Source organism: Thamnophis sirtalis, unplaced genomic scaffold (assembly GCF_051295495.1).
Source record: "Thamnophis sirtalis isolate CommonGarterSnake01/CBP01778 unplaced genomic scaffold, rThaSir2_p1.2 scaffold_12, whole genome shotgun sequence".
In the NCBI taxonomy this organism is placed as follows: Eukaryota; Metazoa; Chordata; class Lepidosauria; order Squamata; family Natricidae; genus Thamnophis; species Thamnophis sirtalis.
In genome coordinates this window covers 29,751,196-29,768,878 of record NW_028261392.1, presented here as the reverse complement: position 1 = coordinate 29,768,878, position 17,683 = coordinate 29,751,196, and the positions used below count along the sequence as shown (strand labels likewise).

Below are 17,683 nucleotides of genomic sequence, written 5' to 3'. Positions count from 1 at the left end.
GCGTGGTTTAAATATATATTTAAAGCATCAAAAGTTGCTGGTAGATGATTTAAGTTTGTGAGTTGTTTTAATTTATCTGTATCAATGATCTACACTATTACTTTATGTTTCTTGTGGTTTTACTAATTGTTTATTTCCCCCCCCCCAACTACCTACCTTATATTCCTAACTCTCTAACCTAATTGAAAATCAGCCACATTTATATGTGTGTATATTCTAATGTAATTAAATTATACCAACATGAAAATTAGCTAAGCAGAAATAAAGTAAACAAAAAGAAGCAAGATTTTTTTTTTACAAATTCCATACAATTCTTTGTTTTTAAAAAGTAAATTAACTTTTTTTATTATTTTGGCACAGCATATTGGAGGCAAAAAAGGGGGAAATGTGATTTTTTTCCTAGGAATATCTGAATTGCAATAGAGAAAAACACACAACATGACAAAACCACAGCAGTCTTACCATGTGAGTGTTGACTGTCATTAGCTGAAGACAGAAAGAGGAAAGGAGGAAGAAAAGAAAAAAGCAAGACACAAATAAAACAAACTGCAAAATGTTAATGTGCAAATAAAAGCAGAAGGACTTTAAAATATATTTTAAATTATGTACTTAACAAAAAGTACAAATATAATTTTATTTAAATGGAAATCCTTTGTTCTTTTCAAATTAATTAAGCTACTTAATTATATGATATCTATTTTTAAAGTGGAATATTTTCACATATTGAAAATAGCTTAACTAAAATTGTATATTTCACTGAATAAATGTTTCAAGTGACTTGTACCCCAATTAACTCCTATAATTTGTTTGGTTAAAAAAATATTACTAGCCCTTAATAGAAATTAGCCATTAACTAAGCTCTCTATTAAGATACTTTTAAAAATATAAATCAACACGTTTAGTTTTCCCACAGACGAGTTAGCTTTAAATAATTAAAAAAATGAAGATTACATATGCCGATAATCTGATTCCTGGCTTTCTGTGTATATGTGAATGAAGAGAATTAGTTCCTCTCTTCAAAGGGACAAAACTAGAAGGTGACAGCTTTTTGTTGGTTCCATACCTAAAATTCAGTTTAGGATTTGATAGAATTCTGGGTAATTTTCTTTACAAATATAGTCAACTGATGGAGCCTTATTTCAATCATCACCATTTCTGTCTAGAAGCCACCTGCTTTGTTTCATTTGCCAGGGGCTTTATGGAGCTAAACAGGAAAGTACAAAGCCTACTGTTCTGAGAATCAAATGTTCCAGAGAATTTTGGAATATTCTCTTTTCTTTTGGACCATGCCACTCTGGCCATGATGGAAATACTGTGAATTATAATGATGTTCTGGATAAATAGGTCTGATCTGAGTACGCTTGGAGCTGAACCTCTGAAGAGGAAGGATACATCAGAGTAAAATAATCTACAGGAAATATAGTCCCAAGGCTTTAAGGTAAATTGTACTCTGAACTCAACATAAGTTCAAAGGTTAACACCCCTACCAGCTTCCCACTTTAAAAATTGCCTATTGTAATAACTGGAGCAGAATTAGGAAACTTAGAATTACATTTAAATGTATTTAGCTTCCTGGGGTTCATCCCCCCCCCCCACCTAGAATACTTCATTCAATCTGTAGACATTCCTGAATCTTTAGAGTGTACATGCCAGCATAAATGTACCCAAAGAGAAACTAATTATTTCCTCTAAAACAGCTTCCAAAACTTTAGATACAAACCTGCCCATTGCTGGTCATAGTTGAATTGTCAAACAAGAAATAGGCACCAAAGAAAAAGACGACAGCATCAAAAACTCCCAAGAATGTCCAGTAAATGAATGTACGCCATCGTAGGTGAGCATTCTTGGCAACATCCCTGAATAATAACACACGTTACTCATTTTTTCAAGCATTTGAAATAAAGAAAAAGAAATGTTTTTATTATAAAAAGAAATGCTGTAATGTTTCTATGGACTTTATGAAGACCAGAGGTTTTTTAACTTTGCTAGTTTTAAGTTATGTGACTTCACTTCCCAGAAATTCCCCAGGCAGCATGTATTTCTATCAGAGGTGGTATTCAGCTGGTTCCCTCCAGTTCGGACAACCAGTAGCGGAGGCTGCAGGAGGCTCCACCCACCCACCCCAACGTAATGCGTGAGCACTGTGCACGTGCAGATGAGACACGTGTGCTCACATTTGCGGACTGGTAGGGAAGGTAAATTAATCCCAGCTCTGATTTCTATGCTGATATTTCAGTCTCTCTATCTCTTCTTGCTGAGCCTTAAACCAGGATTTTCACTAGAAGTGTTTCACTTCAACTGTTATAATTCCCTTCTAGAGAGAATCAAGGGAATTGAAAACCACTCTATCTGCAGGGCACCAAGATGAACAAGGTTGTCTTAAATTCTTTCATATAAGAAGACTCCCCATTTAGTTAAGATACTAGGTGGAGACTGTGAGTTCAAGTCCTGCCTTAGGCATAAGGCTAGTGAACTGCCCTATAAAGCACTAACAAACCACTTTCAAAATCTTGCCAAGAAAACTTCAAGGACCAGTCCAAGCCGTCTCCAGAAATCAAAATTACTCAAAAGCATGCATACAAGTAATAAAAAACAACACTAGAGGTCCTCAGAACACTGTTTCATTTCAGTGAGGGGTTTTTGTTTTTTTTAAAGTAGATGTAGATTATATACCCCATGCATCCTTGGATATTTGTTCCCAATTGATTTTTGTAAATATTAATTACCGTATATTACTGAAATTATTTATTCATCAGTGATTCCATTGATAAATCCTATATAACAGAGTTTAGCTGAGAAATTGTGACAATGCTTAGACTACAACTATGCTTTGTGTTTAAGCAAATTTGAACTCAATTGTTTTTCAATTATAAACAATAATTATTCCTGGGTACATGGGCTGTAATTTTTAGCTTTGTGTGCTGATTAATAAATCCTAAACAAAGTTTCTGTGTTGTTTTCCTTCTTGGAATATATAACATATGCACACAATAAATTTGACTGACATAAACATCCCTTGCTCCAACACTCAAGGCTTGCCTATCCCTCAGAAATACAATATGAAGTAACTGGCCTCATCTGCCTGTTCAAACAATGAGCATATACCTGTATAGTATAGGGTTTCTCTTGAGTGTCTCAGAACTCACATGTTGTTCCATTAAACTATATAACAAAATAGGAAGTGAAGTAAAGCTGATATTATACAGAGTAAGATACGCAGTATCATATAAAGGCTGTAGACAAAAAAAAAACACAGATTAATTTTGTTAGTAAAATATTGTCAAAAAAGGAATTATAAGGGGAAATAAAAGAAACTGGAAATCACCAATTAGCAGATATTATATTACTACTATCCTAGCTAATAAATGTTATAACCAGTGGTGGGATTCAAAATTGTTTATTACCAGTTCTGTGAGCGTGGCTTGGTGGGCATAGCAGGGGAAGGTTACTGCAAAATTCCCATTTCCCCCCAATCAGCTGGGACTTGGGAGGCAGAGAATAGATGGGGGCGGGGCCAGTCAGAGGTGGTATTTACCGGTTCTCCAAACTACTCAAAATTTCTGCTATCGGTTCTCCAGAACTGGTCAGAACCTGCTGAATACCACCTCTGGTTATAACCAGAATTAATCATTGTAATCATACTCTTCAATTCAGCCAATTCTAATTCGTATGCTACTCTTGATTAGATTAAAAAATTGTACTGAATTGGCTGCCAATAAATAAGTATAAAAACAGCAAAATCCAATTAATGATAAGCATTCCTATTACAATAGAAATCACTAAAAATATATTTATTTATCCATTAAAACAAATGCAACTGTAAAATGATTAGCTCTGGCTATTTTAGGCATAAAGTTATACAATACAATACAATAGCAGAGTTGGAAGGGACCTTGGAGGTCTTCTAGTCCAACCCCCTGCCTAGGCAGGAAACCCTATACCATTTCAGATAAATGGCTATCCAACATCTTCTTAAAAACTTCCAGTGTTGGGGCATTCACAACTTCTGGAAGCAAGCTGTTCCACTTATTAATTGTTCTAACTGACAGAAAAGTTGGTTTTGTGTTTCATGCAGCAATCACTACCTGATAACAAAAACTTGCAAAATCATTGTGGATTATTGCTTCATATCTCACACAAATAGAAGAGTAACAAAAACAATGGTTTGTGACAACTGGGGACAAAAATAAGCATGAATGGTCTTGCAGCATTGCTAACAAAATTTTGTTCCTTACAAAAATAAGAAATGCTGAAGATTTGTTATCTTTGAGTTGTACATAATCTTAAGAATCTGTGACCTTCATTGCAAATTTGCATACTTTAAAGATTATACTACTTACAGTACATTACAAGGAATCAAAAAATAAAAAAACATAGGTAAAAGAGTAGATTAGAAGATGTGTTCACACCTTAAATTCAATAATACTCATCAATTTAGGAGATTCAAATGTCTACATGTTCCTTTCTGGTTTTTCAGCAGAAAAAAATTAAAAAGTAGATTGTCTGCTATGCTATGTTTAGGCAAATGTGGAATCCTTCCAACCTCACATTAAAGATAATTTTAGTGTTTCCATTGATGTCCATCCACTGCTATCCAGAATTAATGCAAGCTAAATTATCCAAAAAGCCCCCTCCCCCAAAAAAACTAAGAGTCAACTCTACTGAAGAAGAAAAACTGACTGAAATAAATAAAATACTATAAAAACAAAATTTATGTTGGTTCATAAAATGAAAGATATTCTCAGATACCTGTTGTGAAAATCCACAGAAGAATTGGTATAAAAACTGAGGAAAAATGAAGCAGACATTCTGGAAGACAAGAGCAAAAGATATTGCACAAATGATCACAAACAAAGTGGTAGCAATACAGTCAAATATTTAAGTTCAAACAATTATAAATGTTAGTTTTTAATAAGACATTACATTAATATTCTTTTAAACACATTTTTCAGTTATGTGTGTGTGTGTGTGTGTGTTTAATTCAATTTATTGCAACTGCAAGCCAGTACAAGCAGAGTACATTGTATTCTCAGAATTTTCATACACTGGACAGAATGAATATCTGCAAGAAACAAGCCGTGACAAATTAAAATATAATGATGCACTTCTTGCTCCAGACTGTCAGCTGAATGTCACTTAGATAGTAGGTGGGTGGGTAGATAGTTTCTAATGAATATTTTCACAGTGCAAGCTCAGCGTATGTCCTAAATAATAAAGCAATGCCATCATGAAGACATCTGTTGAGAATCTTAATTTTTTGTTCACAATTCTCTTATCTCCTGTACTTCTAATTGTTTTGCATGCAACTAAAGAGGAAATTATTACTTTTTTCTCTTTTAATACTATAGTCATGTCAGCTTCTGGGTTGAGAAGATTAGCTGGTGACATTATCATTGCTTAGGGCTCTCCTTTCATGTCCCTACCCACCAAAATGGTATTCATCTATCTACTCATGGTTGTCCCCTTTTGAAGTGCAGGAACTGGAGTGAGTGATGGGAGGTCACCTTGTCCCATGGCAGCAACTGGGTCTTGAACACGAGCCTGCTGATCATCAGCCCAGTGTCGTAATCATGTGAACCACTGCACTCCTTTTTCTATTTTAAAAATAAAGTTAATTTTGTCTGTACATTGAAAAACTAATCTAGCTCTCAAAGTAGAAGGGGATGATTCCCTAGTCACATACAGGTTAGTAGATGAATGCATTCCATTTTAGTCATTTAAAGAATGCATTCCATTTTAGTCAGCTTCTTTTACTTTTTCAACTTTTCCTACTTAACAATAAGTTGTACTGATTGTGGAATACCTTTACATTTTTTATGTTGGAGTTATTGAATGGACATTAGGTAATAGTATCCTACTGGAAGATAAGGTAAAGGTTCCCCTTGCACATATGTGCTAGTCCTTCCTGACTCTAGGGGGCGGTGCTCATCTCTGTTTCAAAGCCAAAGGGCCAGCACTGTCCGAAGATGGTCTCTATGGTCATGTGGCCGGCATGACAAAAGCGCACAGAACACCATTACCTTCCCACCAAATATGGTTCCTTTTTCTACTTGCATTTTTACATGCTTTCGAACTGCAAAGTTGGCAGAAGCTGGGACAAGTAACGGGAGCTCACTCTGTTACGCAGCACTAGGGATTCGAACTGCCGAACTGCCAACCTTTCTGATCAACAAGCTCAGCGTCTTAGCCCCTGAGCCAGCACTTAGCCATTGGAAGATAAGCAATGACAATATGTAAAAACTACACCAAGGCAGGAAGAAAGTGGAGAAGAACCAGTGGATTGATGAGAGAGGAAGTTTGAGACTTCCAACATTTCACCTAATGGGCTCAGTTCTGACATAACAATATTAATTTTTGTTTCCAAAGTCTGTATATTGCAACGAATTTCTGGGGACTAAGGAAAGAGAATGGTGGTTTGCAGAATATTTCAGGCTTAGTATATCTTCATATTTAGGTTTTAAATGACAGGTTACCTGAGGAACCGACTCATCCCTACCCTGTCAGGCAGGGAAGTTATGTTACAGTCTGTCAGTTAGAGAATTTCAACTGGCAGGATCCAGGAAGAGGGCCTTCTCTGCTCCTGCCTGGCCCTCTTGAATATCCCCTCTCTAGAGGTGAGTCATCTCCCACTTTCCTGGCTTTTCAAAGGAGTTTGAAGATCTGGCTCTGACAACTCACATGGAGCTCACTGAGCAGCATGCAACCCTGGGTGTGGTTGGTACCTTGATGCTGCTTGTCCTGCCTCTTAACGTCTAACTTAACTTCTATTTATCCTTGTTTTTAATCTATTTCCTTTTACTGATGTAATGCATTTTTAAATAGTTTTTAGGCTTTTAGGCTTTTAACTGTACACTGCCCAGAGTCAGAGTCTGAGGGTGAGATGGATGGTACTTAAAATTGACAAATAAGTTTAAAAATATTCTTTCTTTCTCCAGAAAATGGGTAAGGATTAACCCACTCCATCAAATGTCTGTTTGCAAGAGGATCAAAAACTCAAATACAATGGGTGCTAAAGTATATGTAGCCAGTAAGGCAAATCTAGGATATCACCCCCTTTACATTTCAACATGCAGTGCAGTATCTAGTTAATAAGATTTGTTGGGTTCTGAATGGTTACAAAGGGCTTGATACTATCAATTTGCCCTTGAAAAGAAAGACAAAAGTATCAATCCTTTATCCAAGGTAAAGGCTACGAAAAGAAAGATTAGGAGAATCCAAACAATTGATTGTGTGTGTGTACGAGAGAGAGAGAGAGGGAGGGAGGGAGGGAGAGAGAGAGAGAGAGAGAGAGAGAGAGAGAGGGCGAATGGAAGATAAATGATATAGAAACAAGGACATAGTATGAATCTAATAAATTACTTAATGCTTAGAATGTGTCCCTGTTGTCTGGAGAAGGAGGATAACATAGAAACGAATACATTTCTGTCCATCAATTGCTACAGTAGACTATATTGATCAGATGAGCTATTTACAGCTCAATCATGGGAATACATATTGCTACTTTGGCCGTGCTGGTTCAAATGGATATTAAAACTGATATTCAATTCGAAGTGGAACTTTGTCATTTTCTGTGAGATGGAAGGACATATAAATTTGATAAATAATTGAATACACAAATGAACAAACTTAAAAATAATAGCTTGGGGAAAGTAATAGCTTGCCTTTGAGTCATCTTATTTTGTCCATTACTGTCTTTGGGATAAAGCCATTTCAGAGGCCATAGCTGAATGGCATGGTATTGGAGCAATGTATTATCATTGCTCCGTATATCAAGGACTGCGTAGGAATAAAATATAATTTGGTCCAAGATATACCATGTATACTGAAGCCTTTGTGGAATAAGCTGATCTAAAATACCTGAAATTGGCATTTTAAAGTACAAGTTTACAAAGCTATGGTTTTGTTGTTGAAAATGTATAAAAATACCAATTAACGTTGCTGTTATTATGATTCAGGTAACCAGGCTTGACATAAAAAACATTTGTCTTCTATTCAGCTTGATTGACTGAAATAGGAACCTAATAAATATTGCAACCATCAAACAACTTGCTTCTTTATTTATTAGGGTAATGATTGTTCCAGTAATAAGTGGTTTTAGGACTGCAGGGGTTTTGTTTTGCTATCCATACAACAATTGTTATGCCAGCAAATCGATGATGACAGTGAGGGACACCACCTGCTACCAAATATGGGACTGCATCAAAAGGACTGCAAGGTTAAAAGTCCAACAGACTCCTTGGGGAGGGTCACGAACCAATTTTGCATTTTCAAAAACTCTTTGCCTGCATCAGATAAACAGTAGTAAAAAAAAATGAAGCTTACATTATTTGGTATGAGTGCAGAAAAGGGCTGCCATGGCTTGAATCCAAAATCACACTGAGTGTATAGAAAATCCTTCCGTTAATATGGAGAGAGAGGCTACTGATACTCCAGAGAGCACCAGAATGCTAGGAAACCTTCCCAATAATTTGGGGATGTGTACTACTGCTAGTGTTAAGTAGATCAGTGCTATTGTACACAAGCAGAAGTGACTCCTGTTGACTTCTGAGACCACGGTAAAAGATACACTATTATTGAGTACCTCAAACTTTTTTTTAAAGGCAAAGAAAATGCCCTCTTACCTTATAAAAGAAGTATTGCACCAGTTCAGATATCCTGACATAATAAAAATGCCCGTGAATCAGTAACATTTTTTTCAAATGTTTAAATTTGGCTATTGCATAGTCACTGTTTCTTGCTGCTTGACGGCCTTCTTTTCCAATAATGCCTGAGGGGAAAGAACAGTGGGAGCTGGTGAAGTAAAATATGTGCGAGGCTGTGAAATCAAGTTGTAAAATTTATACCAGAAATTCCCTGGGGTTTACATTTGATTACAATTTTGAGACTGTTAAGAAGGGCAGACCCAGCGCAACTTCACTTATGACTCAATACCTTTATTTTTAGTGAAAGGAAATGAAGATGCTTACTTACTTCAAATGGAGCCTGTCTACTTACCTATGCCAACATGTGCTTCTAATATCATACTGACATCATTTGCTCCATCACCAATTGCTAATGTGATGGGGTGTTCTTTTGACCATTTAATTAATTTTACAATCTAAAAGGGAAAAAGTGTATTACTTTACTATTTCTATATGTTGTAGTTATGTCCAGTAGTTTATTTGCTAGGGATTATTCCTTTTCATATAGAGAACACATTCTGGGGAATCTTACTTTCTCAAGAAACTTAGTACGCCCCTTAATTTATCACAGGGAGTAAATAATAAGTAGTTATCTGCACAGATTATCCATGTGAATATTTCCAGATAGCTTTTTCATTCAAGCAAACACAACAGAGCCAAATTTACCCATTTCTCACAGCACTGAAAGTAAGTAGAATATATTAAACAATGGTCCAAATGTAATAGGTGTTTCTCTCGGATGTATTCAGTTCTGCTTTCTCTCTTGCACATTTTTCACTTTTTTCCAGTTTTATACCTGATATTAATTTAGACAGAATCCTAATTAGCCCACTTTTCTGAATTTAGTAAAATAATTTAGTAAATAAAAAATATCATTTTCGTTTGTTAAAATTAATTTGTTTTGGGGGGGTATGTTAAATCTCAAAATGTACATAATTGAGTGTTGCACAGGAGTGCGTCTTGAATGAACTGTTAACTAATTGCTTTCCTGTATAAATTTTTCTTTGGTTTCTTTTCTCTTTGTGTTTCGTTTTTTCATCCATTATCAGTTACTGAAAGGAGAGTGTTCAACATTTTATAATTACCACAAGGTATTATATGACAATTTCAATATTGGCATAACGAGAAAGACGGAAATACAAACCTGTGCTTTTTGCAAAGGAGCCATGCGACAGCATAAAACTGCACTGCAGTTTCTACAAATTTCAAGGAAGATTTCTCGGTAGTTACCAGAGCTGCCATCTTCCCGTGGTTTCATTATTAATGATAATGCTGCTCCATCAATAATTAAACCATAATCTTGCATTTCAGCTGAAAGCCTTTAAGTGACAAAAGTATAGAAATTAATGCTGATTTGCAATGTAACTAAGCAGTAGCAGACATGCCAAAAGACATCCTGAAATAAAGCAAATTTAGAGTTCCTGGTCTTGTTTCCTTTTTAAATAAATCCAAAGCAGATTTGTTTGCCCTTTAAGGATTGGAAAAAAGAGTACTTTTTTTCCACTAGGCCAGTGAGGGATAACCTTTTTGGCATAGAGTGCCAACAGTGGAGCATGTCTGCGCACGCTGGAGCGCTGGAACCCGGAAGAGAACAGCTGGCCGCCACACATGCATGCCATACCACCTGGTCGGCATGCATGCATGTGATGGCTAGCTGCTCTTTTGGGTTCCATCATGCACCTGCGCACCGGGCCACAGCTCCGGGGTTCATGTGCACCGACCAGCTTCTCTCTTCCAGGTTCCAGAATGCACATGCACGCTGGCCAACTAGTCTTGCGTATGCGTATAGGAACCCAGAAGAGAGCAGCTGGCTGGCTGGCTATGCACGTGTGCCATAGGTTTCCCATCACAGCACTAGACTGTCATTCCATTAATCTCTTAGTCTGCTTCAGGTATGACATATATCAATAGATATAAAAATGGGCTGTTTTCACATTTTAAGGATGCTCTCCAATGTTATCAGACAGCATCAATTTCCATGGGATAGCAGATATGCAACTTCTATTTTACATTGTTGTTCTAGAGCAAGGGTTCACAATCCCTGGTCCGTGGACCACCACTGGGCCATGGCATGCCAGAAACTGGACCATGCAAACAAGTGAAGGCCCATCCATGGGAGCTTGCAAAATTACACTCCCTCCTGTCTATGGAAAAACCTCTCTCTACAGAACCGATCCCTGGTGCCAAAAGGTGGGGGTGGGCACTGCTCTAGAGGACAGATACTGCATTGGAGGAGACACACTACTAGATCCAATTAAGCCCACCAACTCTGTCTGATCATGCAGGATGGGCAGTGACTTCAGGTGGTAGAGGTGTCTCAGATAAGTGAGACCGATGGGCATCTAAAGTTTTATAGGTAGCAACCAGAACTCTGAATGTAACTGGAAGTCTGCTGGTAACCAGTTCAGCACCCCAAGGTGTCACATAGGTATGTCACCATATTTTTATTCTTTTATTTTATTTTATTTATATATCGCCTATCCAGGAGTGAAATCCAGCAGGTTCTGACAGGTTCTAGAGAACCAGTAGCAGAAATTTTGAGTAGTTCTGAGAACCGGAAATTTTGAAAAATTCAGAGTACTGGCAAATGCCACCTCTGACTGGCCCCAGAGTGGGGTGGGAATGGAGATTTTGCAGGATCCTTCCCCTGTCATGCCCACCCAGCCACACTAAGTCCACCAAGCCACACCCACAGAACCTGTATTAAAAAAATGAATTTCACCACTGCACCCATCCAATAAGACACGCTACTCTTAGTGGTATACACTTAAGTTTTTAAAAAAATCACAAATAATAATCATATTATTGTTCAAAATTATAAAAAAGCAATTGGTGAACAGATATTTATAATAACAGAACCACTTCACTAGTTTGCCTTTCTCTGGGGTCCCCAGGCCTGATGGCACAACCAAGGTTTGAAGGACCTTCAGAAAGCAAAGAAAAATGAAGCTATGCTAATCTCAGAGGGGAGGATAGTCTGCAATGGGAACACCACAACTGAGAAGTCCCATTGCCTAGGGTAGCTCCCTAAATGACAGCACTCACAGCATGCCTATGGTGACCAGACGTCCCGATTTCAGCGGGACAGTCACACTTTATAACAATTTGTCCCGTGTCCCGGAGAGTTTTTAAAAAGTCCTGATTTTTCGGGTGGGCGAGCTTTGATGCGGGCGAAAGAAAAATCCTTTCCTTCGCCTGCATCCCGCCCGAGCTCTGATGCAGGCAAAAGAAGGCACTTTAATCAGTGGGATGCGTGCAGGGAGGAGAGGAGAGATTCCTCCCTCCACGCAGCCCACTGATTAAAGTGCGTGCTTTCGCCCGCCAGAGCTCTGATGCGGGCGAAAGAAAAGTCCTTTCCTTCACCTGCATCCTGCCCGAGCTCTGATGCGGGCAAAAGAAGGCATTTTAATCAGTGGGATGCGTGCAGGGAGGAGAGGAGAGATTCCTCCCTGCGCGCAGCCCACTGATTAAAGTGCGTGCTTTCGCCCGCCTGAGCTCTGATGCGGGCAAAAGAAAAGTCCTTTCCTTCACCTGCATCCCACCCGAGCTCTGATGTGGGCAAAAGAAGGCATTTTAATCAGTGGGATGCATGCAGGGAGGAGAGGAGAGATTCCTCCCTACGTGCAGCCCACTGATTAAAGTGCGTGCTTTCGTCCGCCTGAGCTCTGATGCGGGCAAAAGAAAAGTACTTTCCTTCGCCGAGCTCTGATGCGGGCAAAAGAAGGCACTTTAATCAGTGGGATGCGTGCAGGGAGGAGAGGAGAGATTCCTCCCTGCGCGCAGCCCACTGAGTAAAGTGCTCTCTTTCACCCACAGGCCCCAACAACGCTGTCAAGCGCTGTCAAGAAAGAGGCTTTTGGCTGCTGGGTGGGGATTCCTGCGATGGGATTTGGAGTCCTAAGACACTGGCCATTGGGGGCTGCAAGGAGATGTGGGAATAGGAGGGAGGGGGTCTGCACAAGCCCCCCCTGACCCCCTTCTTTAGAAGAGCCGGAAGCATTAGGGGAGGAGGCTTTGCGCAACCCCCCTCCCCCGAAGCCCCACGCATGCTTACAGCCGTGACCCGTCAAAAGCGCGGACGGCAAAAGCGCGATCGACAAAATCGCGCCTTTGACGTCATCACAGCGCGACAAAAAAGATCGAAAAATTCAAATAAAAATTAATAAAAATTAAAATAAAGCAAGCCGATTCACATAAAGGTAAGGGTTAGGGTTAGGGTTAGGGTTAGGTTAAGGGTTAGGGTTAGCTTTAGAGCGTTAGCGTTAGCGTTAGGGTTAGGATAAGGGTTAGCGTTAGGTTTTTCGTTACTTTAACGGTTAGGTTTAGGGTTAGGTTTAGGGTTAGGTTAAGAGTTAGGTTTAGGGTTAGGTTTGGGGGGCTTAGGGTAAGGTTTTCGCTTTATTTTTACATTTTTCGATCTTTTTCGTCGCGCTGTGATGACGTCACAGCGCGCTTTTGTCGAGCGCGCTTTTGTCCTACGCGCTTTTGTGGTGGAACCGCTTACAGCAACCCCAGATCGCCAGTGGCATCGGACTCCAGCTCCCATCCCAGCCCTCTGCACAGGGTGACACTTGCAAAGGAGAGATGCGAGAGGCACTGGGATTGGTTAGAATCGGATGAAGCTTGACTTTGGAAAGGTTGGGGGGGGGACAAGCGAAAGTGAGAGCCCCATAGAGTGACGCCACCAAGAAGAGTTTTGCAATGTTCCACAGCCCTCCCCCCTTCGGAAAGGAGGGTTGGGATCACAGGCATCTGCCTTTTTGTCACTATTTTGTTGTACTCACTGTGCAATTGCAATCAGTTGTATCAGTATATTGGCAATATATGAATTCTTTTTTCTCTTTTAATGTGAACATTTCAAAATAAGCCCTTTCTATTAATTTCCTTCCCTAACCTCAGTTCACATTATTATTTGTCTTGGTACCAACTTCACAGTTGTATATATTATAATGTAATAATGCTCGGCTACCGTGTGACTTTAAAAGAAATGCACCAAGGATTGTTACAGAGGAAGTTGGATTTTCAAAGAAAAACACACACTTTTCTTCTGCACATCTTTCCCTGCTTATACATTCTTGAGATGTCTCATGCGGGCACACCACAGATTCTAATTCTTTGCAGTGGCATCCTTTCTTTCCACCTCACCTCACCAGCTCCCAAACCTCCAGACAACCCTATTATTTCAAGGAAATCAACCCACTTTTTTTCAAACGCCCTCCTTTATTGTTTTCTTTTTAAGTTTAAACTTCATAGACACATATTCTGCTAGCCCTACCTAGTCTCCAAAGCGGGAATACTGTACATGGCTGATTCTTCCTCACTGCGGCAGATGGCTGCTATGTGAGGGGCAGCCCCCATGCATCTGGAGGACTCCCGCTGAATGCATGGTGCTCAAACACTTTTTATTTCTTGAAAAGCAAGTTTAGGATCTCGCTTTGGTGACAGGTACGAAAGTCACACGCCCTGACGGGTTCATACATTCCTCAACAGGGGAGGGGGGAGAAAATCCACTGACAAGTGACCGCACTATGGGGAAAGGAGGGTGAGAGGCGGTGGGGAATTAACAGGCAGCAGCCGCAGCATCCAAGGTTGCAGAACTCCCTCTTCGCCCTTTCATATGCCGTCTGCATTCCCACGCTTCAAATAAGCCCTCCCGCAAAAGAAAAGAGACAGGGCTCCCCGCGAAGAGCCCGGGAGCCTCTGACCTTTAGGGAGAAGAGGACTGGGATTGTGAGAGGGAGAAGTAGACGTGTGAAAGGGAGAACCCGTCCGTGCAAGAGGCAATGGGCTGGGAGTTGCCAAGAGACTGGGTGCATCAAAAATCACTGTGCGGCAGTTGGAAACTGCTGTGTGGTGTTTTCTTCTCATGTGCATGGCAGCCACACAGCTTAGAGGGAACATTGCCCAAAAGTATTCCATAAAATACTGATAAAGAACTACCAGTACCTTATTATTTTCTGCTAAAGACTGCACCTGTTTTTACTCTGAATACCAGGAGAGCTTTTAAAATCTGTTCATCTTATTCCCCAAAACTTCAACTTTGACCATGTATTTTAGCAATAGCAATAGCAGTTGGACTTAGATATTATCCTTTAGTGCTTTACAGGACTCTTTGAATGGTTTACAATGTCAGCATATTGCCCCCAACAATCTGGGTTCTCATTTTACTGACCTCAGAAAAGTTTGAGTCAACCTTGGAAGGCCATCAGGATTGAACTCCAGGATATGGGCAGAGTTTGCCTGCAATACTGCACTCTAACCCAGTGGTGGGATTCAATGGTTCAGGCCAGTTCGGGCAAACCAGCTGGCCCCAGGAGTCCCCATGCCCCCCATTTTTGCTCCCAGGAGGCTGCAGGGAGACCCACTAGGCCCAAACCGGGATGCAGGGGGGTGCGGGCACATCCCCACTGGCCCATTTTTGCTCCCAGGGGGTGCAGGAGGCTGAGTGCTGCCTGTCTCAACCCCTGACAATGCCCACCATGGCCACATCCACCCAGCCAGTCATTAGGGCAGAGAACCGGTTGTTAAATTATTTGAATCCTACCACTGCTCTAACCACTGCACCATCAATATTTTCAACTTACCCTGAGTAGATATCTCTTGTTAAGCTGCCACTGTGCTTTAGAACAGTTTTGCTCAATTCAAATAATACATCATGCAAATTCTGCTCCTCTATTTTCTTTGTAGTCAATTCAAGTATTTGAGTATTTCTTCTGAATAGCTTGCAGGCATAGCAGGCTGCTGCAGCAGTCTCCATTTTGTCTCCTGTCAGAACCCATACTTTAATGCCAGCCTTCTGCAGAGCATCAATTGTATCAGCAGCTTTTTCCTGTAATCTAGGAAGCAATAACAATAACTAATAAAATTTGGAATTAAAAATATAGTGGATCTATTACTTTACATTTTGTTACATGTCTATACGGTAAACCCTCAGTTTAAATTCCTTTTAACAATATACTTTCTATCGTGATATTAACAAATTGTTCCGTTATTTGAATTTGATACAGGAATTAAAATTTTCATCTCCAAAGAATGATAGTGTGTTTTTCAACTGTTTTTTACATTTGCCACTAAAGCGATCATTTTTCTAAGCCGGGTGACATTTTAAAGCTTCATTCAATCAGTGCAGATTACTGTAACTTAGCTCATTATGTTAAAAATGAAAAAGCTTTCATTTCCCAAATAATCCCTTTGACCTTGTCTCAATAAATTAGTTAACTAGAATGTCCTGTGCTGTCCAAGCTGAGAAACTATGCTTAACCAATCTAACTATAAGCGTCAGAATCAGTGGTGGAATTCAAGTAATTTAAAAACCAGTGCTTTGCCCTAATGATTTCTTCCAACAACCAGTTCACCAAACCACTCGGAAAGTTAACAACTGGTTCTCCCGAAGTGGTGCGAACTGGCTGAATCCCACCACTGGTCAGAATCTTTTTATCACATAGGTACTTGGACCAGGAAAAAAATTAACTACCACAATTGAATTTAAGATCAAGAACAGGATGTCTGATCTGAATGGAAAGAAGAACACCAACCGGTCTTCAACTGCTGTAGCCCCAAGCAAGATAAGCCCATCTTCTATCTGTTCATATGCTTCTGCCAGTTTTTTTTCCCGATCCTGAAGGGCTATTTTTGCCACTTGAAGCTGTTTTTCCACAATCTCATATTCTTCGTATGTGAATTTTTTATATGCAACACACAATGTTCGTAAGCCCTCCTAAAAACAATTGTTTTAGAAGCACAAAAAATATTTATTGGAAAGGTTGCATGCTTTACTAATGAGTTGTAGTCTGCATAGAAGTCTAAGGCATGATTTGTTGAACAAACTATTGTGGTTTTGCTCACATATACAGTAATGCTAAAACCACAAACATATCATTTAAAAGGGTAGCATCAAGAAGATGGACCCTTTGAGGCCTTGTATGACTGACATCTTCAAAAACAATACCTGAGGATCCCACAAGTAAAATAAGATTAAAAATGGTGACAATCATATGATACATTCACATCTCATATTCAAATGATATATAATTACATCACTCTTATGTGAGATATTGGGTTAGATCCTTCAAATCTTTGGTTCTATACACAGGTAGATGCTGGGAGCAGGAAAAGACTAATATGATACATGACAGAAATTTGCTTCATGTCATCATGAACAGAATATCACAATTTACGATATATATACTTTTATTAGACAGAAGGATTGAAAAAATGCAAATATAGAGAGATGGGATTTCCATCATGATATTACCATATGATTTTGATGGACTCTTGATTTGCTGTGGACATCAATGTGTTCCAGAGTACTGGTAGCTCTGGGGAACATTACATTTCTTTCTGTTTGATAGACACACTATATGAGTTATACTTAACAGAATTTGGATCTTACCACGGCATTTCGCTCAACTCTTGATCTTATCTGTTCTATTTTTCCTTCTGTAACTCTAGGAAATATAGAAGAATCTGCTCCTTTGCAAAATAGAAATATTTCGCCTGAAAATATGTAAGCAAAACAAATTGAGAAACGTTTGTTAAATATAGAGTAATCTATCTGGGAAGAATAAGTGAAGTGACCTTAATAAAAATATGCAAGATTACCTAGACAACATTTTTTAAATCCTGATGGAAGAAGATAGTATTCAGAAACAGCTCAGGCGGATTCACAAGAGTATAAAACAGGGAGAGTATAAAAAGGGGCAGAGGGAAGGAATACAGCAGAATCACATATGTAAGACTCTATTATTCTAGCCAATCTCAATAAAGATAGTTCCAGCTTTCCCATGGTGTTGATTTTCTGTACTGGTATTTGGGTTTGATAGTGTCTTTCTTCCCCTGGTCTAAACAGATTTCTGAAAATATTAACAGACCTTCTTTAACATAGTTATATTAAAATAAGGAAGATACAAGTTAGGCATGTGCATTGGCTTAGAATGCTGCGTTCTAAACCATCTCCTTCTGGCTTCAGAGTCATGTGATCTACCTACAATAGTGCTTTCCCA

The 17,683-nt window shown here is 39.2% G+C and overlaps 1 protein-coding gene across 5 annotated transcripts in view; it reads right to left on the bottom strand.

The window, feature by feature from the left end:
* The window catches only part of ATP11A (ATPase phospholipid transporting 11A), a 135,624-nt gene that overhangs the window by 21,591 nt on the left and 96,350 nt on the right, over positions 1-17,683 (bottom strand). For all 5 annotated transcript variants that reach the window (XM_087726462.1, XM_087726460.1, XM_087726461.1 and 2 more), the window contains exons 17-25: positions 17,074-17,177; positions 16,217-16,398; positions 15,266-15,517; positions 9,826-10,000; positions 8,995-9,097; positions 8,622-8,767; positions 4,750-4,809; positions 3,106-3,233; positions 1,721-1,856 (exon numbers count right to left, since the gene is read on the bottom strand). In XM_087726462.1, coding sequence (XP_087582588.1) covers positions 1,721-1,856; positions 3,106-3,233; positions 4,750-4,809; positions 8,622-8,767; positions 8,995-9,097; positions 9,826-10,000; positions 15,266-15,517; positions 16,217-16,398; positions 17,074-17,177 — 1,286 coding nt within the window. The remainder of the gene's footprint in view (positions 1-1,720; positions 1,857-3,105; positions 3,234-4,749; positions 4,810-8,621; positions 8,768-8,994; positions 9,098-9,825; positions 10,001-15,265; positions 15,518-16,216; positions 16,399-17,073; positions 17,178-17,683) is intronic.